Source organism: Pan troglodytes, chromosome 13, assembly GCF_028858775.2.
Source record: "Pan troglodytes isolate AG18354 chromosome 13, NHGRI_mPanTro3-v2.0_pri, whole genome shotgun sequence".
Lineage (NCBI taxonomy): Eukaryota > Metazoa > Chordata > Mammalia > Primates > Hominidae > Pan > Pan troglodytes.
Window position 1 is genome coordinate 50537108 of NC_072411.2, and position 25668 is coordinate 50562775.

The 25668-nt window shown below is 38.4% G+C and overlaps 1 protein-coding gene across 18 annotated transcripts in view; it reads left to right on the top strand.

Annotated features, from left to right (window-relative positions):
* The window catches only part of MBD5 (methyl-CpG binding domain protein 5), a 498386-nt gene extending 480142 nt beyond the window's left edge, over positions 1-18244 (top strand). For 11 of the 18 annotated variants that reach the window (XM_054679015.2, XM_063790487.1, XM_063790483.1 and 8 more), the window contains 3 exons: positions 4200-4312; positions 11917-11992; positions 14727-15321. In XM_054679015.2, coding sequence (XP_054534990.1) covers positions 4200-4312; positions 11917-11992; positions 14727-14798 — 261 coding nt within the window. In that variant the 3' untranslated portion in view covers positions 14799-15321. Of the gene's footprint in view, positions 1-4199; positions 4313-7567; positions 7638-11916; positions 11993-14726 lie in introns of those variants that run through there. The other 7 variants (XR_010149749.1, XR_010149748.1, XR_010149747.1 and 4 more) reach the window with 6 other exon arrangements.
* Positions 18245-25668: the final 7424 nt, after the last annotated feature.

Genomic DNA, 25668 nt, shown 5'->3' on the forward strand with positions numbered 1-25668 from the left:
ATAAGGAGCACCAAAGAATTCACACAGAGAGGTGTTATCAAGATTAAAGCCTGCAGAAAATTTTAACATCATCTCCGGTTAACCAGCTCTATTTAAAAGTGATCTAGGATCATTGATCCAGGTTCTTCGTTTTTGTTTGTTTGGTTTTTGTTTTGTTTTTGAGATGGAGTCTCGCCCTGTTGCCCAGGCTGGAGTACAATGGTGCGATCTCGGCTCACTGCAACCTCCAGCCTCCCATGTTCAAACAATTCTCCTGCCTCAGCCTCCTGAGTAGCTGGGATTACAGATGCCTGCCACCATGCCCAGCTATTTTTTGTATTTTTAGTAAAGACAGAGTTTTACCATGTTGGCCAGGCTGGTCTGGAACTCCTGACCTGATGATCCACCCGCCTCGGCCTCCCAAAGTGCTGAGATTACAGGCGTGAGCCACCATCCCCAGCCAGATCCAGGTTCTTCAAATATGTATTATACCTCTCTTTCGAGGGTTGGTTTGGCTCTCTGAAAGGTTATGTCTTCTTTTGTCAGACTTTAAGTTTCTTCTGAGATACATGAGGTCCCACTGTGCTGACACCAAATCAAAAACTTAGTTAAATTATCAAATGTGTAATATGGGCCTTCTGAACAAAATAAGCAAATAAGCAACCAGAGATTCAGCCTTGTTCAGAAAAACTCTTAATCATCTACCACATAGTAATGTCTGGCTTTATGAATATGTTTCTATCCGCACTGAACAAACTATAAAACTATTTATGTTGAAGAATTATTATATCCAAACAATTTGAATGAAAGAAGAGTTTTTAATAGTCAAAAAGTATTGGTAGGGCACGGTGGCTCATGCCTTTAATCCTAGCACTTTTGGAGGCTAAGGCAAGCAGATCGCTTGAGCCCAGGAGTTTGAGATCAGCTTGGGCAATATAATGAGAACCCTGTTTCTACAAAAAAATAAAAAATAAAAAAATTAGCTGGGCATTGTGGCACACAGCTGTGGTCCCAGCTACTAAGGAGACTGAGGTGGGAAGATTACTTGAAGCCCAGGAGGTCGAGGCTGCAGTGAGCCAAGGTCACGCCACTGCATTCCAGCCTGGCCAACAGAGCAAGACCCTGTTAAAAAAAATTAACATTTAACATATGTGTACATTTATACATGAACAAGTAAACTATGAATACATATAAATTCCAGGTAGCTTTATGATTCTTAAATGACGTGAGTAAAGAGTTACACCATGATGGCCAGTACTATTAGCATCATTGCTATCAGCATGAAACTGTGTGGGTAGATGATGAGTAAAGATAAATGATAAAGCCCTCTCCTAAATTCTCACTAAGATAGAGTTAAATAATTTATGAAACTCCTGGCTTGTGATCGTACAAGAATACAAGATTATAATTACAGATAAAAGTATTATCTTAAATTAGTTGCTCCTTTAGTGTAAGTTTTATACAAATATTTGTGTGTGTTTAACCTTTTTAATGTTACATTTATGTATTTGATTTCCTGGTACTTTTTAAAATTTACAAGTTAGCTAAGTAATTTACAAGGGAGTGTTCATTAAACATGATTTCTATTTAACTAGAAATTGAATTTATTTTGTTGTTCTCTGATACCATTTTGGGCGGGGGTATCTTTAAAGTTTCTTGAATATTTTTCAAATGTATGAATATTTCCCCAGAAAAAACACACACTCTTCATCTATATTTCACAACACAGTAAAGTGCTAAAATCCTGAAACAAACTAAACTTTCTTCTGAATATGTATGATCTTGTTATAGCAGAAATGCACAGTGATATATATCTTACTTATATTTAGTTTCAGAAGGACTATATTTGCTTTCTTTTTCGAGGTCATTTAATCCTTTATAAATAACATAGTTCATTATAAGAGTATGTTAGAGGCTTAGAGGCAGATTTAAATGAAGAAACCATGGTAGAGTATTAGTTCAGAAAAAATATCCCTGGAAAATTATTCAAGCATAAAAAAATTGAATATAAATTTGGGCAAGTTGTCATCTAAATTTTGTAGAAATATGATTTTAAATAGTTTGACCTAAATTTTTGAGTGTGCCTGTGTGTGTATTTTATATATGTGTGTGTAATTTTATATATATAAATGCTATATATATATAAAATGACTATATTTCAATGTATATTGGAGTTGGTATGGTGGAGAGAAGTTGAGCACTTTGGAGTCAGACCTGAGTTTCAATTCTGGTCACGTTATTTAAATGCACCGAGTCCCATCTGTAATAACATAAAAGTAATACTAGTTTGCAGTAGTATCATATTAAATGATAAAACAGTGCCTTTTACATAATAAATGCACAAGAAATGTTTTTACTGTCCCTTAGTCCATAATTAATTAAAAATAAAAATTGAAGACTTAAAAAAATAGTTCGACCTAACTTTGTTTTTTAAATTAAGACCAATGGGGTAAGTTTTAATTGCTGTGTCTTGCTTTGTTTCACTGTGACTCTGATTCTGTGACCTGATGAACCCCTTCTGAGGTCCCTCGCTACACCAGTTTAAGTCTAATAGAAGTTTATGTTATATAGCACAGCTCCTTTCCTGCTGCCAAGAAGCTTATTTAAATATAAGTGGAATCATTTACTGATTACAAAAATGAAATATGCAAAGCATCTTTCATATCCCCTTCATGTGAGTGAATACAAGATGGAGGCTCATTTCTAACATGAAATATGAAAGTGCTTCCAGGCATCTTTTTTTTTAAACAACACATGGATACATTTAGCTCACTTTAGCTTTTCCAGTGGTCCCAGTAACCCAATAGGACACTTTTCTTTATGTGAAGTGTTATTGGAACAAAGTTGTCTCTTGTGCTGGCACACAGTGAGTTGGGTATGTATGAGCTTGTGTGTATAAGACATTTGTTTGGGCAAAATACAAAAACATGAAAAGGAAAACATTTCCATATTTGACTGTTTTTCTCATTGAATATTAGAAATGCTTGTTTTCAGACTTAATAATGAAAACTTCTTGTTAATCATAACTGTGTTCTAGATTTGAAGGGGTCATAGAGAAGTTATTTCTAAAGGACATTCATGAGTCAATCTTGGGGACACAAAGACAAAAGTTGATAATCATTTCCTTGCTTATTAGTGTTTATTTTCTTACCCATGAGGCATTTTGTTTAACTCTGTATTTTTATGTAACAGTGGATTGGAGGGGAGTAGCAGGGGTTGGAGGAGAAATGGGAGTAAAGTGGCTGGCTTTTGCCCCAACTGAATAGCTGAGTTACTTGCCTTGAAACTATGCTTCCATACCAAACAACACTATTTTTACTTAGATTGTGTGTGTGTGTGTTTACAGAATAAAAATAGCCATGTTTTTCTAAAAGTGCTTTTATTCCCAAGTCACATACAAGTTTTCCTAATTATTGTTTTTATTGTGGGGAGGTGGCTTCAAGAACCATGATAGAGATTCTCAGGAGTGTGCAGCAAAGGTTGCACCCTCCACACACACACATATCCCCCCACCACACTTGGTGGCTGACCTCTGTTGACATAGCTGACCACACACAGACTGGCAGTGATAAAGCAAGACAAGACAAAGGACACACCCACAAGGCATAGCAACACCCTCTTCTCACGTTTTATGGCCTCTGCAGAGCCAAATGTGTACTAGGTCATGATCATTGCTGTATGCTAGGATAAGTGTTCAACAAGACTTGTCACATTTTAATTTTCACAGCAGTTCTAGCAGGAAGGTAGGTATTATTGTCCTCATTTTACAGAGGAGACTGAGGCTCAGAAAATGTGTTTTACTCCTACCAGGAAGTGAAAAGTAGGATTCAAACTTTGATCTGTTGGCCCAAGGCCCACCCACTTCACTAACTACCTCTCTTGTCTTCCCCTGATACTTATATCACAGTAGTCTGATACTACAGATTTGCTTTTGCTAAGAAAGTGAACCAGGATCTCTGATTTTTATGATTTTGTGAATTGAAGGTTGTTTAAATTCCAGATTTTATTCCCAAAATATTATTTTCAAAATGTTGACAATTTTAAAGCCAAACAGCTTTTCACTTCCACTGATGTTGCAGCCTGGAGCCACAGAATCAACCTCTAATGATTGAGTGAGGACAGAAGATTTGACAAGGTAGTGAAGGTTAAGGCTCCCCTCCCCGCCAGTGCAGCACCTGCTTGTACGGCAGGAAAGTAAAAACCGTGTTTAACAATTACAGGTCTGGGTAATGTGGTTTGGTCTTCATACCTTCACTCAGGTGGAGCCCGAGAAGTTGAAGACACTAACAGAAGGTTTGGAAGCCTACAGCCGTGTCCGGAAAAGGAACAGAAAGTAAGCACTTTTCAAAAATTTTACTTTGTTTTTCCAGGATATAATTTACTGTTTTTCCATCAAAGGGACAACGAAATCTCACTGATTCTGTCCACGCTGTGGCCTGCCTAAGTGAAGTTTGTTACCACCAAAGAGGACCATTATAGACAAGCCAAATTAGTGATTATGGAAAATATCCTCTTAACATTTTATGTTTACACTATGTGTAATATTTGCCTCTTCATCTGTTCTTTCTTCATTCCCTGCATCTTCATTCCTCTCATTTAGTGGAAAATAAAATATAATTAATATTCTCAACATATAGCAATTAAATAGGCTCTGAAAGTGTAGTGAATCAATCCATTTGCAATTCAAATACTTTGGGGAGTAAATACCCCTCGTTGTACACATGTAAATAATTCTGGCAGATTACTAGTCAAAGTGATGCTAAATAAAGATTTTTTTTTGTTGCATCAGGGGTGTGGACTTAATAGTAAGTTTTCTTTGGAATTACAACAAGAAGTTGAATTTCAGGCCAGTATTATTCAAGTTTTTCTAAATCTTTATTTTCTGAGTAAATGTAGTACAGACAAGCAGATAATATTAGAAACATAGTTTTTACTGTGATACAATGTATGTTTATGTATCGTAACTATTATTTCATATTAAGGTAGAGAACTACAAATGTGCTTCTCTATATGTACATAGCTATTTAAAAATATGTAATTGATATGCCTGTTCAGTTGCTATACTAATTTCCGCATTATCAAGCAACCAAAAATTATATATTAATTAATTTTTATTCATTTGCAAAATGATCCTCACATTTCCCCCCAAATATTGACACATAGGCTTAATGTGTTTATGTATTGTCATCTTTCTAAAAATACCATTTTAACTTCTGTTTGTACATCAAGACTTACAAAGTGGAGATCAGAATGATTCGTAGTGTATCTTGCATAGAAGGCTTATATAATGATATCAGTAATATCTATTAAAAAGCATTCTCTTTCACTTTATGGTGTTTCCCATAATTCTGGCCAGAGGCATAATTTTAGAAGTCAACAAATCTTAGGAAGACTCTTCACCTCAATAAAAGGTGTCTGAAAAGATGACAGCTGCAAGGGGCAAACTCCTATGTCTCTATGTCCCGGACTCCTTTAAAAGGTGGCAAATTGGTACTGGCTGTGTGAAAGGCCAAGTTAATTGCCGGATAACATCCCTCTAGACCTGATAAGGAAAACAGGGATCAAGTTCCCTTCTACTCTTACTGAAGCACACTTGCTATGCAGAGCTTAGCAACAAGATAAGGCCACTAAAATTAATACAAGGTCTGGATAAAAGGAGGAAAATTGCAAATTACCTACATCACAAATTTGCAGTGGGCCAGTTGCTGTAAACTATTCAACAGTACCCATTTCTTTGGTGTAAAGGAGCCCTGAAAATGTTTCCTACAGTGAAACATGCCAGTTACTTGGATTATGTACAAAATAAAGTTAATAACAGAAATAAAATAACTCCTCCAAATATTCAAATACACTGCCTTGAAATGAGCTGGATTTTCCCCATGTATTTGCTATTAAGCAATTTCTGAAAGGTAATGAAAAACAAACTACAATTTTAAAAATGTTTCTTCAAAGCCAATTTCCTATTTATAGTAAATTAATGTGAGAGCTATCTAAAGGAATTCTCCTCATGATAACCATAAACTTAAAGTACAGTTTGGAGAAGTAAAAGTAGAAAATACAAAACTAACATTTATAAAAAGAACTTTATTTACCATACTATTGTCTAAGCAGACAGACTTTCCTTTTCGATGCCCAGTAGAATGCTTTACATTTTGCACATGTAATTGCAAATTCATCATTTTATTCTCCCAGTCACGAGATGGGCCAAAATTACTGAGCCATTTGCAGATGCGGACACTCAGACTCAAATACTTTAAATAATTAGTTGAAAGTCCCACAACTGATAAATTATATGTTGAACCAAATCATTTTTTAATTTATGCATTTATTCCCAATTTAAGAAGACAAATTTAGCAAAAAAAAAATCTGTGCCAGGAACAGTGCTACAGTCCCTGAAGCTCACTGTTTAGTGAAAGAGACAGATGCAGAAACAAGTAATTCAAATGTCAAAATTGCAACAACAGCAATATATATACTATATTTTGGGGTCACAGGGAAAAAGCAGGTAAAGGAAGGGTTCCTAGAGGAGAAGATATGTGGGCCAAGCCTTAAACACTACATAGGCATCAGCCACACAAAGGAAACAAAGACCAAGATGGGGTGGGATAGTGTTTAGATGAGAGCAGCAGTTGGATTTGGGGGACTGTAAAGTATCGGATGGGAAGATATAAGACGTATAAGCGGGAACCAGATCATGAAGGGCCTAGTAAGGGCCAATAGGATGTTTTATTGTTTTGGAAGTGCCTAAAGGGGGCAGGTGGTCAGATTTTTCACCTTAGGTATGGCCGTGTACAAGGACAAATTTTAAGGCAACGATATTGAAGATGAAGAGATTGTTCAGGAGCCATGGCAGAATACAAGGGAGAACGAGGACCCAAACCAGGAGCTGGTGGAGTTGGGGATGAGGATGGAAAAGAAGGAATGTGGTCAAGAAATACTTAGGAGGTAAAATAGACAGAACATGGGGTGATTGATCAGAATGTAGAGGAAAGGGAACAAAATCAAGGACAGCTCTCAGGTTTTCAGATTGGGAGACTTGGTAGGTTGTAGAAACACTGACTGAAGTGGAGGTTACAGGGGGAAGCTGTTGAGTACAGTTTGGGGTGCCTGTAGGATAGGCTGGACATACGTGTCTGAAACTGGGGAGAAGTGGTATTTGACAGTATACAAATGACTGCAGTCACAGAAAGATACTTTGACCAATTTAAAGAATAGTAGGCTAAGGATTGAACATGCAATAGAATGAAGAAGATGGGAAGAATGGTCAGTGAGGAGGAGGAGAATCAGGGAAAGTAGACAGAGTCTCAGAAGTCAAAGACTGACAAAATGATCAACAGAGGTGCAGTAAGACAAGAACTGAAAAATCCCCATCAGATTGGGCAATTTGAAGGTCATTGGTAAACTTCAGTGAGAACAGTTTCCAGTAGAGTGATGGGTATACACACAAAATGGCTATTAAATAAGAATAAGGAAATAGGGAGAGGAGATGTAGATTATTTACTCTTCTTTCTACCCATAATGTGAAAAATTCCTGAAAAATAACGAAGAAAGAATTTTTTAAATGACAAAGATTTGACTACTTTTGTAGACTGAGGGGAAGAAGAAAAGAGGAAAAGGCTGAAAAAGGAAGGTGTCATTTGGAGCAAGATAATTAAGAGGTTGGTTTTTCACCTGGACTCAAGTCCTGTTTCTACCACTTCATAGCTGTGTGTTCGTAATCTCCCTGAGCCTAAATTCTTCATTTCTAAAATGGGCATAATCCTATTTTAGGATTGTTATAACATAGATAATATAGAGAGAGCCTCAGCACAGTACTTGGCACATGGCATTTAGTAAATAGCTATTTTTCTTATAAAGATACAGGTGAAAGAAAGAAAATTATCTGTTATTTTTGCCAGTTGAAACATTCTACCACCATATTAGATGTTTGGGATTTTATATAGTCATTTTAATCCTCAGTATCCTCAATCAAACTGTACAACAAATAAATATCTTTAAACATATGTTCTAACAGTATATTTATTTTATCCTAAAATTATAGTACTGTTAGGATAGTAAAATTATATCCTAACAGTAACATATTTATTTAATACATTACTTAGGGCAATTTTGTACTTCAAAGCAGAAATAGCTTTATTAAAGAAAAATTCCACAGCTTTTACATATGTTATAGTTTTCATTTAAGCGAGGAGCAAATCTTCTGTCTCTATGTACGTATACATTTCTTGGGAAACCTGATTTTTTGTGAAGCTGGAAAACAATAAAGTGATTAAGTAAATCACATTTTCACTTTAAAACCAAGGAATGATACTTACCATGTTAAATTTCCTGAGATCTGCATACATTCCCCATGGATTCAGTTTCAGAGTTCAGGGTTCTTGACTTTTAGGTCTCACCCAAATTTCTTATGTACTGTATGAAGTGAGTCACTTAAACTCTGAACTGACAGTGTAGAACAACTTGCAATTTCTCATTTCCCTCCTATTTCTTGTACTACTCATAGAGGTGTACCTGGCTTTTTAAAAAATTAGTGAAGATAAAGATAATGTGTGACAGTGTAGGCAATGAAGTTGAGAAGTGGCAATTATCTCCATTAATAATTAGAAATGTGATTATATGAACATCTATTACTTAATCAAGTAGGTTTTAGAGTGTCCATTAGTAAAAATGTTTATTATTAAATGTCAGCGGGGAATAGAAAATAGTAGAAGAAACTCCACAGGGAGGCCCTCTGGACTGAAAGACTGAATTTTGACTAATTGTTCATTTCTTGAATTCATAGAGCTTTTTCTTCCTCTTTTAAGTTCATTCTTCCCTGACCTGACCAGTAGCTGGTCTGCAGATATGACATCTGGGAGAGTCTCTCTTTACCTCTCAAATCTCATGATACATACAAATAATTTCATGCCCCACATCTATGTATTTATTTTCTCTTCCAAAAGTAGTCATTTCTCCCTCTATTAACTACTAAGTTGTGTTAAAGGTGAAACATTATACTAATTTAGCTTGAATTAATGCAAGGTGTTTACAAATATTTTAAATATCTTGAAGAATGAGATGACAAAACTCATGAAATTGTTTTTTCCCACAAGTAATGCTGAATCGTTTTTGTGCTTGAATGGTAATTGTTACTGCAATTTTTCATGGTTAGGTAAAAATCTTTTACCCATGACTATTACTTTTGAAAACTATAGTCAAATATCCATTTTCTTCATTACAAAATTAGAATTAATTTCACCAATTCTTAAAAAGTCATGAAGTATCACATACAAACAGTTGTCATAATACCTATTCCATCAAATTATTGTAAGGATTAAATGAGATAATGTATATAGAGTTTTAATACAATACTTGGGCCGGGCGCGGTGGCTCACGCCTGTAATCCCAGCACTTTGGGAGGCCGAGGCGGGCGGATCACGAAGTCAGGAGATCGAGACCATCCTGGCTAACACGGTGAAACCCCGTCTCTACTAAAAATACAAAAAATTAGCCGGGCGCGGTGGCGGGCCCCTGTAGTCCCAGCTACTCGGGGGGGCTGAGGCAGGAGAATGGCGTGAACCCGGGAGGCGGAGCTTGCAGTGAGCCCAGACTGCGCCACTGCACTCCAGCCTGGGCGACAGAGCAAGACTCCGTCTCAAAAACAAAAAAAAAATTCTTGGCACATAGACATTTTTAAATAAATAACAGGTATTTCTTTTACTAAGATTAAATGTGAGAGAACCAAGGTTCTCTGGAGGTTTTTCATTAAAACATTGTAACTTCATTTTAAATATTTAGAACTTTATATAGTCAATTTTAAACTCCTAAGATATTTTAATCAAAATTTATAATAAATAAATGTCTTATAAAACTTATGTTAATACGTCAAACTTATGTTCATACAAAAGAAATAGTAAGGATAAATTTATTTAACACATTACACACAGTGTGATATTGTCAGGCAACGTGGCAATGATAATACTGTCAGAACCCTTGCCAAGCAGCCTGCAAAAGGGGCCCCAGCCCAGCCTCAGCAAACCCTAGGTGGTCTTGCAGAGTGCTCCCAGGAGCTTGCTTGGCAGACACCTCATTAGGAAAACAACTGAGACTGACTCCATGAGATGACCAGGGCCCCTTGAAACTGGAATGGGTAGGTAAAAGGAAGACAGTACATACATAATAAAAAAACTTCTTATATACCAGTTAGAAGGAATGAATAGATTATACAAACTAGATGGTATTTAAAACAGTTATAAGGAGAAAAAAGAGAAGTATGTATATCATGACACCTTTTGTGTGTGTGTTTAAAAAAAAACACACATAAAACAATGCTAGATTAAAGTATAAAAGCAGACTAAAAGTTGAGGGGGGAAGGTGAGGGAAAATGGGACCAGGATAGATAACAGGGAACTCCAGCTTTATTTTTTTAATATAAAAGACTTAAAGGAATTTATTAACATTTCCTTCCAGGAGGGGAATATATTAGGTTTATTTTATCCTATGTACTCCTCTGCATTTTTAAATTTCTAAAAATAAATGACAAAAATATAAAAGCTAAAGACTAGCTTACAGGGCAGCAAAAGGTAGGGGTTGATGCCATATTCCCCTTCTAATTTGGTTAAAACCAATACACTAATTTTTCCCTTCAGTTAAACTGACCTAAGTACGTATATATTTTTTGAAACATAGGACCATCTGGGCCACCTTTGACAAATATTTTTATTTAGCAAATACATAGAGCATCTACGGTATGTTTAGCACTGTAGAACTCAGAGGTGGAAAACTCGGAGTTCTCAAAGTGTAGACAGAAACTCAATGTATGCATTGTCCAGTCCTGGTGTGTGAGGATAAAACCTAGGGAAAGCTATGGTAAACTGAACTAAAGTTCAAAAATGTTTCAAAACACTATGCTAACCAAACTAAATACAACAGTAAGCCAAACTCTCCCACGACTGCAAATTTCCAGTCTCCATGGTAGATGCTAAGATAGGACTTAACTCATGGAAACCCATGCTAACCACCTGTTATGAAAACGTTACCTCCAGCAGCTTTTCTAGTAATTGTCATGACAGGATAAATGAAAAGAATCACCTTAGCACTTGGAAAAAATGAGTAATTATTTATTGCATAAAGGAGGAAAAACAAGTTAACAGTCAGGATGGGCAAAGTGTACATAACCACAGAGGTGGGTAGCATGGATTTACCTGATTTTAGTTCAACAGCTTCATAGATCTAAGCTTCAAAAATGGCAGATGCACCGTGTGTGTTATTCGGGCCAAACATGTGTAATGGAATGCTAAGTGGAGAGAAAAGGTCAGAGAAGTGATAGGCACCCTGAGGCCGTCATTCTTTATCTGTTCAAATAGTTACCTCATTTTGGCTTTTGGCCCTGGGGGGCAGGCTCCGGAGCCTCAGGTGCGTCAGAGTTAAGCTGCTTCCCACCCCGGAACACGCACCGGGATTTCAGTCTTCACTTGCTCAACTCCAGAGCCAGGACGCTCCAGAGAGGGCAGAGGGAGCTCCCTAGTGGCCAGAGCCTGCAGTTCAGCCCCTCCGCCCTTCCTCTGATCACACAGTCAGGCTGACTGAGAAAGAAACAAGAAGCAACGCAGGGCCCGCTGGAGCCAGGGAGCATGAGGGGCGTCTCTGGGAGATGGAACCCGTGGCCCAACTTTCTTCCCAAATCACCAGATTGTGGAAGAAGCATGTGGAAGAGGAAAAAGTCCATCTCCCCGCCCCACAATCTGTTCAACTTTTTTTTAGTAGTTCTGTGACTTTAATCATTAGTATTCAGTGGTAAGAATCCCAGAGTGATGTTTTGTCATCTGAATTTTCCAAACGCGAGTATAAATTGGCTTTCTCTCGTGGAATTGGTACTTTTGTTTTCTGATTAGGAAATTAAATTGAGTTTTGTTTCTTTAATTTTTTAATCTGATGTGTTGTTTTCATTAATTCCAGAAGTGGAAAGCTAAATAACCATTTAGAAGCTGCTATTCATGAGGCCATGAGTGAACTGGACAAAATGTCTGGGACTGTAAGTTAATTTATTTTTCCATTATACTATGTTTCTTTGAAAATAAATTGTGTTACACTTTTCGGTAAAGTCTCTTGAATATTGTCAAACAACTCACATAGCAATACTAAATTACTAGCCTAGAAAAAAAGACAAATATCAGAAAAGATTCAAAGTCATTTAAGAAAAAGAAACCTACCGCATTAACTATGTCTTTCTTCCTGAGATAAGTAACTTTTGTTTTGCCACATAACGTTCTTTTAAAATATAAGCAGCAAAATATTGAAGTTCAAACCACAGCTTTCTGCACTCGACTCTGTGAATGGCCATGGCCATTACTGTTGCCTATATATGTAGTAATGCAAATTTTGTCCTGTCCGTTGAACCAAAAAGACAGTGGGGTCAAGATCAAGAGTATATAGACCTCTCATATCCCATTTTTATTGAACTATGCATAAAATAGCATTGAGTGTGAGAAGTTTAATCGTTATGCTCCAGTTCACACATTGACTGATGTAAATACTTAAAATATAATTTTGGTAATCTGTTAAAAATGTGAATTGTCTAAGGCTATTTAGCATGAAAAATAATTTCTTTTATTTGACCTTATGTTACAAGGTTATCTGAATCCCAACAAACCGTCCAATGATAATTGAATGATGGGATTAGTATAGGTTTTAGAGATTTTGTAATCCAACCAACCCATCATTTCGCAGATGGGTGAATTTAAGCCCTGAGACATTAAATTTCCTGATAAAATTATAGGAAAGATCTAGATTGGGGATTATAAACTCAAATGTTTTCTAGGGCCAGGCAAATAATATCAGTAAGTAAAGTGGGCCAGGTATGACAGCAGTTGGAATGGATGAGAAATGCCAGTGAAGATCCATGGGTTAGGGTAGGCTACCAATCTAGAGGCTCAGCACAGTATAAGCCATTACCCACTTGAGTCTGGTGCTGGTTGAGGAAGGGGTTGCTCCACACCAGGGCACAGATTCTTTCTGTATCTAGTGACCACCTCTCTTAGGACCTCAGAGTGCTCCATTATATCCTTTGCATTTTGCCTTGAAGGTAAAAGAAAAGAGCGTGCTAAGAATACTGCCAGCATAGGTGTTATGAGCCAGACCTGGAAGCTCATTCTGTTGACTTTCCACTGACCTGACCTAATCATATGGCCTTCTTAACTCAAGTAGAATAGGAAATAGAACATAGAATGTGCCTGCCCAGGAAAAAGAGAAAATGAGTTTGGCCATCATCTCTCTCGGCTCTGCCTCGGGACATTTGGTCCTGGTGGAAATCAGGTAGTTGAGAGTAATAAGGATCAGGGCAACCTGGGAGTCATGTGCTCTCTCCAGAAGGCATTCCTTCCATGCTCCAGCAGATCTTAGACATCTGGGAAATTGTGTTCATGTTGCAAGATCTTTCCATTTTTCATATAAAACTAGAAGTCTAGAAGTAAATTTTCTCATTTTTATGTGTTGACAACTGTTTTAAAAAGTATTAAAGTGCCATATGGCTAAACAAAATACCATTTCAGGCCACATTTGGTCCACAGATTACTAGTTTGCAGTCTCAGTTATAAAAAGTTTCTTTCCTCAGTTATAAAAAGTTTTGGCTCTTTACTACAGACTAGTGGTTTTAAAAAATGTGTATGGAGAAGATTAGGAGGAATAGGCAGATTGAAAAACCCATAAACATTATTTAAAAATTTTAAATATTATTTTTTAAAAGCATTCTGCATTTAAGTCTGGATAGCATTGCCCTTTGCTGCTGTCTAAACATTATTTTTAAGCATGTAATTGAACCAACTTGTAGTGGATCCGGAGAGGCGATTGTACTCATCTCTTCCTAATTCTAAGTCCTGTGACATAAGGTTGGCCAGGGTAAAAGTTTTACACCACAGAAACTGGCAAAATGCTAAAATGGACTTGTGTCGAAATGCTGATTAAGCATTTGCTACACCATTGCCTTGGGTTCATCCCTCCTCTCCTAGGTCTTGGACCTTGCTCCTTTCCACCAATAGCCACAAGACAATTTGATCACTCCCTCCTCCAAATTATACCTGCTATCTAATGCTGCTTAGCCACTGCTCAATCTGATGAACAGCACTAAATGTTGCTAATTCCTGCATTAGTACATAAAGAAAGGTGAGTTGTATTAACTGCTCCTCCCAGACTACACAATTTCAGATCTGCCAACAGATGATAGTGGTATTCTCTTTTCCATTTTGATTCTTCTTATGAACAAACATCCTTGGGCTGAGCTATGTGTGCATGTTCTTATAATTTGTGACCCTTCCTAGTCATTGTAAAATAAGTGGGTGACAAAGTGAGGGAAAAAAAGGGGCATGTTTGGTGTGTAATTATGCATTCTTCCAGGCTGTAGTGAAATTGGTGATCTAGGGTCTCTGGCAGGGAAGGCTTTATTTTTGTTTTAAATGGACAATGGGGGTAACAACTGCACATTGCATTTCCCATACTTGATTTTGTCCAGTTCATCCTTTGCTTTCCACTGTCTATTGGCACCCCCAGAGTGTTGCACTGCTTATCAGTTTCTAGCATTCTGCATTCTCTGTAGTGACTGTGGGCACACTGACATCTGGGGTCTTGGTAAACATTTGAAGTGCCTCAGGATATCAGTAATTGAAAGTGAAAGCCAGAGTCTATTCCCTACCCTGTTTCTTTGTCAGAAATTTTATGGTGTTTGTGATTTCATCCTCTGTTGTTGTTGTTTTTTTTCTACCTTTTTATTTCAGGTACACCAAATCCCACAGGGTGACAGACAAATGAGACCCCCCAAACCCAAGAGGAGGAAGATCTCCAGATAACAGAGACTACTCCACTAATGCACAGTGTTTATTAAAGGAACATGCACAGATGTATCTGTATATAGGTATTGATATAGCCACAGTTATATCAATATTTAGACTATGGCAGATAGCTACCACCACCACAGGGTGCTAAAAGAAACAGTGATACAAAATTTTTTTGATCAGGAAGGATAATGAATGCTGGAAAAGCCAATCAAAATCTCTGTGTGATGAGAGTGATCAATGGTCAAGAGATTACTGAGAAACTCTTTTTCTGTAATATTAAATTGTGATTATAAGAAATAGTCCAAATGTTTCTGAAGAATTTTCAATGTTGTATATAGAAAATACAGAATTTCATGGTGATATCAGAAATGTAAATATTGTACAATATTGTCATGTACAAGCGTACCTAATGCACACTTTATCTTTTATTGTACAAAGAAATAGTGTACAAAATTCTTTGGTTTCTATGGAGTACACCTACCAGAGACTACCAGTGTAAAGTGATAAATAAAAATACAACCTAAATGCTTTTCTATGATAATGTAAAAGATGCTGTTTTTGTATTTAACAGCAGAGAAAAGGCATGATGATGTAATATCTGAATTATGACATACACTGCACACCACTGAGTGTCCATTTATATTGTCTGTTTGGAATGAACCTTGCCTGGAAGCACTGGACTCAATTTTGGGTGTCTAGGAAATTGCAACCTTGCAGATTTCTAAAGGGATGAGGGCTCACAGGTCTAAATTAAGAATTCAGAAACTGCAACCATTTGTTGCATATTTTTTTTACCTAAGTTTTAAAATAGAATAGGTTTTATAAAAAAAATCTTAGATGGAATATTTTACTCAGCCATTTCTGTAGTTAACATTTGATAGCCACCTGTTGAAGCAGATAGCTTATACTGACTGCACCACCGCTGGTGCTCAGAATTGAGGGTTTTTTTGCAAATGATATCTGACAAGGTAAAACTTTCTATTTCCGTACATGGAGGCAAAAACCCCACTTTGCAACCATTATCAGAGGTAAGATTGATAATAATTCATTTTTTTGTAGTGGCAAAAATAAATATGAATCATCAAAGCAAGTTTCATATCCATTCATCAGTATTACTTAACCCAGAAGTTAAGGTGGCTTACAAAATTATTAGCAATGGTAATTTTTTTATCAGTATTGTGTAACATATCAGATTTATTTTATTTAAAGAATTATTTATACCATTAACAGATTCTTATATATATTAATGTGGCGAAAATGTGCAGGTTAAATCTATTAACCAAATTATTTATATTATATTAAGTAAGAAAAAATGTGAAACAAATGTAGAGAGAAAATACTACATTACAAGTATACAAACCTAAAACTGTGAGCCATTGTAAAGTACAAGGTAATTAATAAGAAATGTAGCACAACATAATTTTCCGTCTTCTTCTCACAATTTTTGTGGTGGTGGTATTACCCTATCTTCCAGGCAGTTAAGCAAAGTTTAGGCTTCCAGCCTGACTTCAGTTGATGGATTGTCAAAAGAAGGGATCTATTATCCCTTTATTCTTGGAACCACCAGTCCCTGCCCCAAACCCTTAAACCCCTAGAGAGCACTGCTTTGTCCTCTAGCCTGGGGCTCACGCAACAGTCTGCCACTCAGGCTGCTAGGAGATTCTCCAATAGCAGGCTCAGCACCTCAAACTGCCCACCACCTCTCCTACTGCTCCTCTCCCACCCACCACCCAAACTCCTCAGTCCTGTCATGTAGCAGAGTTCCAGTAACTCAGGAAAATGGAGACCAAGGTCATTCCTTAAGTTGGTTTTTTGGGGCCACAGCACAGAGCATGCCACCTGGGCTCACTTTTGATAGCAACAGCTCTTAGTTATTCCCCTAGGTCTCCTGTGTCTCTCTGTCCCTCTGTTCCTACTTTCAACCTACCCCCAAGCCTGATGGAATGCAACTGGCTACCCTGGGCTTCATGACCTCAAAGTAGGAGCCCTTCGTTCTGGGGGTAGGTTCATTTTGTCTCTCTTGTAATGGTGGGATTGCCTGCCCAGTTCCTTCATGCAGTCACATGAAGTAATCTTTTGTGTAGTTTAGTTGACACATGTTTATAAGTTAAAAGTTGATGTGGCTAGTATGTTTAAACCATTAATGTCCATTTTTTTTTGGCACCAACCTGTTTTTCTACTGTTTTTTCCTACACATTTTTGTTTATTCACAGACAGACAGACATGTGTGTTTGTATGCTGGGTGTGTCTGTATGTGTGTATGTGTTGATATGTAGATTTTTTAGCCTTTGCTTTTCTGTCTTCAGGCTGAGTTTGTGTTGACCAAGCCTTCTTTTTGGTATTTTGAGCTAATTCAGTTTGTGCTTACCTCCCATTGTATACTTTACATAAGTAGACCATGTAAAGTATGTTTGTGCCCATGATTTCACTGGTTGCTATGGCTTTGATATGGGTGCTAGGTGTAGTAGTTTCAGTCCACGTGGGTTTTTTTCATCTCTCTTAGAGTTATATGGTTTTGTGTAAGCAGTTAATGTAAATATTGTTAGCATTACAGGTCATACAGTGCTGTAACATTTTTTTAAATGTTGCACCTACTTTACAATTAAAAAATTGGTCACTCGCACTTCAATTTTGCCCATAGAGCCATTTCTTTGTCTTTGTATTGAAGCCAATTCATTTTTTTAAATGAAGGCTAGGCCTTCCATGTTACCAAAATTTTTATTCCCTAAAATAAACTTTTTAAGAAACAAATCCAAGAATGGAAACAGATGAAAAATTTTTTCTTCTTTAAAGAACATAATAGTTCCTGCTGGAAAAGGAAATCTAATTTTATTTTGTGTCCCTTAACAGTCCTAGGAAGCACAAGGAGAATAAACTAAACCTCTAAGAAGGTTTTAAAAATTATTTCAAATGAGTGAAAATTAACTGAGCAGCTTTTGTGTGATTTGTCTTGTTTGTAGCATTAAAAGCAAACCAGGGTTTTTATTTATTTAAAGGAACATTGTTGGCGTGTACTTTTTAGTGCCATTATGAATGAAAATGCTTTAAGAACATTCATCCCTTGTGATATCATGGGCCACTTTTAGTCTTTTATTTGGACCCTGACTTTGAGTTTTTGCTGTGTCTGTTTTTTAAGTAAACACAGCCTTCTTATTTGAACATAACACTGCAGAATTGCAGGAAGAGAAAAGGGCAGTTAGTTATTTCACTTTCTGTAAGTTTTAGGAAGATTCTTATATCCTACGAGGTGACTCATTTTTCATTTTAGACCATGATAGCACATTGTTGTTAACTTTGGTAATCTTCCATGCAGTTTGCAGTGTTCCCTTGCAAGTCACAAGCATATATGCATTAAGATTTTAAAATCTAAGATGCTTAAGATGTTGGTGGCATTGCTCTTTCTGAAAAGAAAGACAAAATACTAGACCTTGCTGAAAATTGGATATCTTGTTTACTTCGCCCATTTATGCCCGAATGGTGTAATGCAAGACTCAAGACTTTTCAATGTAGTATATCAAATGAGTTGTGCATTGATTCATTTGGGGGACATGAACAAAAATTATCAACCAGCCAGAACTGTAATATTGAATTAGTTCATCTTTTTCTTTCATTCACTCTATCACATTTGCATTAGCCAAAGAGATAAGAACATTAGTAATTCATATGTGTAAACAACCCAGAAGTGAATATTAAATCAGTGAGCCAAAAAGCAATAAACAACTCAAGCATGGGAAATCCTGCTAACAGTGGGGAGTCTGATATAGAAAAAATATATAAAAAGCATTATCTTCAAATATGAAAGATTAATTTGTATCTACTGTAAATATGTATTACCAGCCTTATCTGCATTTATACACACTGTGTGTGTACCTCAGTGACCTTTTATAAACCGGAAAAATGGTTGATTTAATAATTTGTTATGTAAATACAAAGTTGTCTATAAATTGGAAAATTTGATGCCAGATGGCTTCATAATATACAAATGTGTTTTGTAACATCATGCCTTTATGGATTAAGTATAAATACACTGGATTGTCTATGTAGAAGTGTAGCAGTTTACATTTCACCTGCATTTCAAATGGATATTTTTGTCCAAATGGTTATACTAATAGGAAAAGAAAATGACTTGAACATTTTCAATATGAAAAACAAATATGGTTTTGATTTTACCAAAATTCCTTTCCACACCCAAGAATCTGTTCAGTTCCATGCCGAATGTTCTGCATTATGAGATTTCCTAGGAGATTAATTGATCCACGACAGGGATCTACCTAGGAAAACTCTCCAACTGAATTATTCTTTTTGAGAGACAAGCTACACATGTTTCATTCTAACATTAGGCAGGGGAAGAGCCCAGCCTCTTACTGCTTCTTAACTTATTCTTGTCTTTGTTTCCACATGTCTTAGAAAGCACCACACAGATGAATAGGGTCTAGCTTTTGTGAGCAAAGATGGCTACAGAGTGTTGCCTCATCCTTGGGCATGGGGATTTTATTTTGAGCTTGTTGGTTAGGTAATTGAGGTCTAGGGCTGTCAGAAGCCCTTATTGACTTGGGCAACCTAGGCTTCCCAGCTTAGGTACTGTTGATGTTTTGGGCCAGGTCATTTTTTGTTCTGGAGGCTGGCCCATGCATTATTGGATATTTGGCAGCATCCGTGGCCTCTACTCACTAGATGCCGGTAGAGCCTCCTCCTAAATTGTGACAATCGAAAATAACTGCAGACATTACTCCCAGGGTGAGAGATGGAGGTGGGATAGGGGAGGGAGGGCAAAATGAGATTTGAAAACCACTGCCTTGATGGAATCAGTTAGGCTTATTATGTCTGTGTGAAATATGGGCATATTTGCATGCAATAATCAACAGGAACCTGATTCGTAGAAGCAGCAAAAATCCATACCAAATGAGTGCTTCTCAGTCTGTGGATAAAGGAGTAAATACATTAATGTCAGATTTACTTTGAACACCTTTGACACTTTCGATCCTAAGACCCGGGATGATCATGTTTTGAGGACGCTCAAATAGTAGTTTAGTAGAGATGCCTAAATACTCATGGCTCAGAGTTTGCAAGAAAACTGATAGTTCTCTTTGGGTTATACAAGGAGCTTCAGGTAATGGAAGACTTCCAGATGATAGTGTAGCTGCCTCCATTAGGCCGAAATGAGGAACTGGGCTAAGGGGAGCATGTTATGTATATATTTTAACAGCTTTCTACAGCAGCCTAGTTCAGGTGTCAGTGTTTGTGCAATCCTCTTATAAGTTCTGACAGAAGCAGTTCCTTAGAGCTTGGTGGTATCATGGATATATTTATTCATTGAATACATTCTTACTGAGTGCCACTGTGTGTGGGCACAGTCTGTGCGTAGCCGTGGGGATACAATGACGAATAAGACAAGCCCATTTTCTGCCCTTACAGAGCTAACGAAGGAGATGGCCAAACATGTAAGTAAAAGAAAGGATGATAAGGGATAGGGGAGCACATGTCAGGGCTACTGACTTCGTTTAATAGGGATGGGGGTTTGAACAAGGGTCAGAGAAAGATGAATAGAAAATAGGCAAAGGAAGAATGTGTGGCATCAGGGAGGGTGAAGGACAGTGTGTTTGAGGCAGAGAGAATGGCACATGGAAAGGCTTGAAGGTCAGAAGAAGCAGGAGAGAAGAATGGCTGCAGAGCCGCGGAGGCCAAGGCAAGTCTTCTCAAGATTTTGCCCTTAACCTGGCAGTAATGGGGAATTATTGTTGGTTTTTAAGGAGGGGGTGATAGGATCAGGTTTGTGTTTTAGAAATATTTATTCTGGCTGCAGTGTTAAGAATGGACAATTGGAGAGGGGTAAGACTGAAAAGCACACAATACATATATCTCATTTCAGCACAGCATTGCAAAAAGCACATCCTTCCTTGACAATTAAAATAACAATTCAGACCCAGCAAAATTCTTCATATTACATTTGTTAAGCAATTTCCTTCTCAGTCTTGAGGTCAATGTAAATATATATATGTAAATTCATGTTAGTAGTCATGAAGAAATGTTCTCCAGTACACTTACACTTACTGCCAACATTATTCCCTACTTCTTCTACACAAATGGGAAAGCAATAATGTTCCTACTTCGGTGATTAAAGGTCAGGAACATTTAAAATCCTAGGACGTTTTGCTAACATGGTAGGAAGCAAGGCCCGCCAAGCAGAGCGCACAGGTAAGTGCAGGTCAGGTATGGGCCTTTGGTTTCCTACACGCCTCCCCCAGGACACAGGAAGCTGCAGTGGAAAACTCAGGATGCCAGAGGTACCAGGTGAGACCTGAGGATTATGAAAGCAAAGGAAATCAGGACCACAGGTGGTCAGCGCCCAAAACAGGGCCATCTGGCTACCAGGATCTCTGCCACACAGCAGGGGAGACCACGGTGGCCTTTCATCATCCACTCCAGCCTGTGATTATGTACATGCTCCTCAGAGTATCCCCAGCCGCCCTTCGTCACCTCCTACACTCAATATAACAGTGAACTTGAGGGCTTTTTAAAGTTAATTATCTATTTTTTAAAAAACAAACAGAGGCAGTGCAATAACAGGCACCCAATCCTACGATCCTGAGGCCAACCAATAGCCCCTTCCTCCAGCACAGGTCCCTGTACACAGAAAATGAACCCTCAACTGGGGGCAACCCATTGGAACAGTTACAGACTGCACCCTGAAGGGTCCCAATCTAGATACATTCAAATCTAGACTGTGCCACTAACTAGTTGTTTGATTTTGGGCAAGTTACTTAACCTATCTATACTTAGCTTTTGACAAAAGAGTGGGTGATAACAGCACTTCCCTCGTGGGACTGATTAAAGATTGAATGAGATAATGTAGATTTGATAAAGCTCTTCATGCCCGGCACATGCCAGGCATTCAGGGAACATTGATTATTAAACTGCAGTATGAAAGTTTTAGGTTAGCAAAGGGGAAAGGTGTTGTCAAACATAAGGAGGAGATCTGTCTAGAGTGACTGTATCGACTGTATCTTCCTGGGACACCTTTTTTTTTTTTTTTCTTGAGACAGGGTCGCACTCTGTCACCCATACTGGAGTGCAGTGGTGGAATATCAACTCACCACAACCTCTGCCTCCCAGGCTCAAGCGATTCTCCTGCCTCAGCCTCCTAAGTTGCTGGGATTACAGGCGCGTGCCACCACCCCCAGCTAATTTTTTATTTTTAGTAGAGACAGGATTTCGCCACGTTGACCAGGCTGGTCTTGAACTCCAGACCTCAAATGATCCACCTGCCTTGGCCTCTCGAAGTGCTGGGATTGCAGGCATGAGCCACCACGCCTGGCCTTCCTGGGACACCTTTACAGGTAGGAGAGGGGTTTACTTGTCTAGGAAAGTTCTGCTGAAAGGGAACAGCATTGTGGCCACCTTTTCTGGTTCTCCCCTTAGAGCCCAAGGTTTCTGGATCTACTACTGAGAGTGTTTCCTAGATGAATTCCACTGTCCATGATGCCACACACAGAAATGGATCAGGGCAGAGTCAGAATCGTATAATTCAAGAACTTCTAACCTTCAGCCTGAGCGAAGCTGGAACCAGCTCTGTAAATAAATAGCTCAGGACTCGAAAGTATAAACAACCTAAAATCAGTCCAATCAGGGAATGCAGAGTTCACTACAGGGAAAAGTATATTTTTAACCTGAGAGACTGAAATTTGGGGGCTTAGATCTTGGCACTGACTGGCTCTGTGATCTATGATTTGGTACAAATCACTAAAAAGATCCTGGAGCCAGACTCCCAGGGTGTGGATCCGGTCATTTCAGGAGCTCTGTGACTTTAAGCAAATTCCCCCGCCTTAGTTTTACTAACCTAAAAAATTGGGATGATAGTAGAACCTACCTCATAAAATTATGTGAGGATTACCTAAATGAATACAGATGAAACACTTAGAAGGGTGTCCTCTATGGTAAGTGCTATGTAAGGTTATTGTTACTATTATTACTGTTAATATTAGAGGCTGAGCCTCACTCAGTTTATGGGAGTGATGCAGCCCTCATGTAGGTTAGAGAACCAGCCTTCCATGCAGTAGTCACTTAAGAGGGTCCTGCTGTTCACATTTAACCATGTAGTTCTCTCATTTAATTTAAACATGGATACTCTTGAGAGGAGTAAGATTTTGAACCAATCAAGAGTCAGGAAGTTCCCAGAAGATTTGGGAGTAAGAGAGTAGGTGTAAGAGGGTGTTCATAACTATCTTAGGATTAGATGTACTCAAAAGACTACCATAAAAATGAAAAGAGATAATACATGGAAGAATGCTTTTAAAAGGGGAGAAGAAAGCACTAATATTCTAAGTGGTAGTATTTTTAAGTGCTATTAAGGATGATTATTTATTTCTTAATTGGAAGTTCATGTCTAAATTCTGTACCTAGACTTTTCCAGACTGAAGACTTGGGCATATCTTGCTAAAAGATGGGGGCAGAATGTGTTCAGCACCGGTAGAGGGGGTAGGTTTAGCTGAGCCTCTGTGAGGGTTTTAGTAGAGCCTCTGTGGGGTTTCCTGTCCTTCCAGCTCCCACTGCAGAACACTGTGTATGAGGAACACAGCCAGAATGACTGGTGGCCTGAGGCTTTGGTCCCTGAACTGTGACCAGGTCCCCCTAGAACACAGCTTTCCCTGCCAAGTTAATCTTAAATAGCTTTGGTGGTCAGGGAGATAACCTTAGGGAAAATCTCCTGGGACCTTTTACAGACTCTGTCTCCCTTTTCCAATCAAATCAGGATTATTTAGAATCGGTGGATTCCTTTGAATTTCTAAATAAGCATGGAGGTCAGGAGCTTGTGATTTCAGGCTAATTGTCACTGTTCTGGTTTATTTGGCAAAGTGGGAAGCAAACATTCACCAGAGCTGGGAGAAAAAAGCATGCAAGAATTGGAATGAAGAGATGCACTGGGCTGCTTCTGGACAAGCTGTCTGTCTGGGCAAGAGTCAGCAAAGGCAAGAAGAGACCATTTCCTTCCCCATTTCTCTTGGTTTCCTGGCTCTTCCCAAATGTCCAGGGGATCCTGAAGGGGGTGAAGGGTGGGGGTGGTAGGGGAAGTGTGTGCCTTGTGCCTTCTAAGGCAACCATGTTGGCCAAAAGAATCAAGCCATGACAATGGCCATTGTGAAGACCCCGCAGCTTTCTGAGCAGAGAACACAGCGAAAGAGCTGTGTGGTTCCTGTCTCAGAGCATAGCTTTCCTTTCTCTAAGGCAATGGTCTCCAACCTTTTCTTCAAGAATTCCTATCAGTAAAGTAAAAATAAAATTGAGGACATACTATGCATATATGCATACGTGCATATGTACTTTATGTGTGCTACTGAATTAATATATCATATGTGTTATAAAACACACAAAATAGAAACTAGGTAACTGAGATGAACTGATAGGTTTATATTTTCCTCCCTTTTCCCAGTGGATTGCCTTGCATCATAGCCAGGGTGTGTGCATTCAACTTTGGCAGTCTTGGCCTGAGTGACAGAATACTGGAAGGTCCTAATAAGCTTCTCCAATGAGCATAGGCAGTGATGGAACCAAACCATCAAAAAGAGCTCTTCAAAGAACCCAGGTTTTCCTCTTCAGCTGCATATGATCAATTCTAATTAAATGGTAAAGGAAAGAAGAATAGAAGGAAAGAATTCTTGAAAATCTGGTAACTAACATGGAAGCTGTGCTCTATATCAGGTTGTGTGAGTAATCTTGATCTGTCTACAAGCTCAAAGTTTCTATCCAAATATATTTATCTGGATCCGAGGCAGGATCACTGCCAGGCTCTGTCACCTGCTCAGGAGAGTCACCTACCCAGTATACAAGGGGATAACCACAGGGCACACCGAAGCCATTGCAGAACTTCCCAAGCTTGGGTCAGGCCTCCTGACTCTACACACGCACGTGTACTCCACCCATTCCCAGCCTCCCAGCTTTCTTGACAAGTACCCAAGAAGGATGGTTCTTGTCAGCTCATTGATAAGGTCATGGTATTGTGGAGCAGGAGCTAACCTGTGTTCTATTTTCAGCTCTGTTGTTAGCTGTGTGAGCTTGGGCAAGTGCCTCACCTTCTCTGAACCTGAGTTTTTGCATCGTTTAGGCCATGATATTACCCTGCCTACCCCACAGTGTTATCACGAAATTCACATGAACACACATATGAAGGTGCTTTGCAAACACTGTACAAGTGAAATCATAAGGTATCCTGACTCACGTGCTAAGGTCTTTTCAAGGCACAAGGACAAATGTTTCCCAGGGATCCTATAGTTAGCCACTCTGAGGCATTTTTCCCTTAGGAGCCCAGCCCTGAGGGAAACTGGCTCATGGCAGATTTTTAATCCGAACCCAGAGCTCTGGAGGCTTTATAATCCTAAAGACTAAACCAGGTGAACAACAAAAACATCCATAAAGCAATTTGGGTAAATTTCCATGCTTCCAGGTAATGCCTAGGTTTCTAAGGGGTTGCATTTGTTTGTTCAGTCATTCAAGAATTTATAGATCATCTTAACTCTGAGAAAAAGTGAAAAAAAGAGCTCATGTTCCAGCAGATGCGAAAGACATGGAAACAGTCATTGCAAGACACTGACAGGAGCCACAAACCAGGTATGCATTACAACGGGCTTTGGAACACTGGGAGGCTTAAATAAATCGAGTTAAGTGACTTATGAAACAATAGGAGTTCAGGCATGGCCAGCAGGGGCAAAAGACATTCAAGAAAGAGGAAAAGAAGTGCAGAGATCAGGAGTGGGGCTGAGGGGTAAGGAGGGGTGGAGAACAGCATGATTTTCTGGGAACTGTAAGGGATTTAATAAGTCTTGAATGTAACATAAGGAAGAAGAGGGGTAGACAGTAAGCATAGAAAGTAAGCAGAAGCCAGATCATG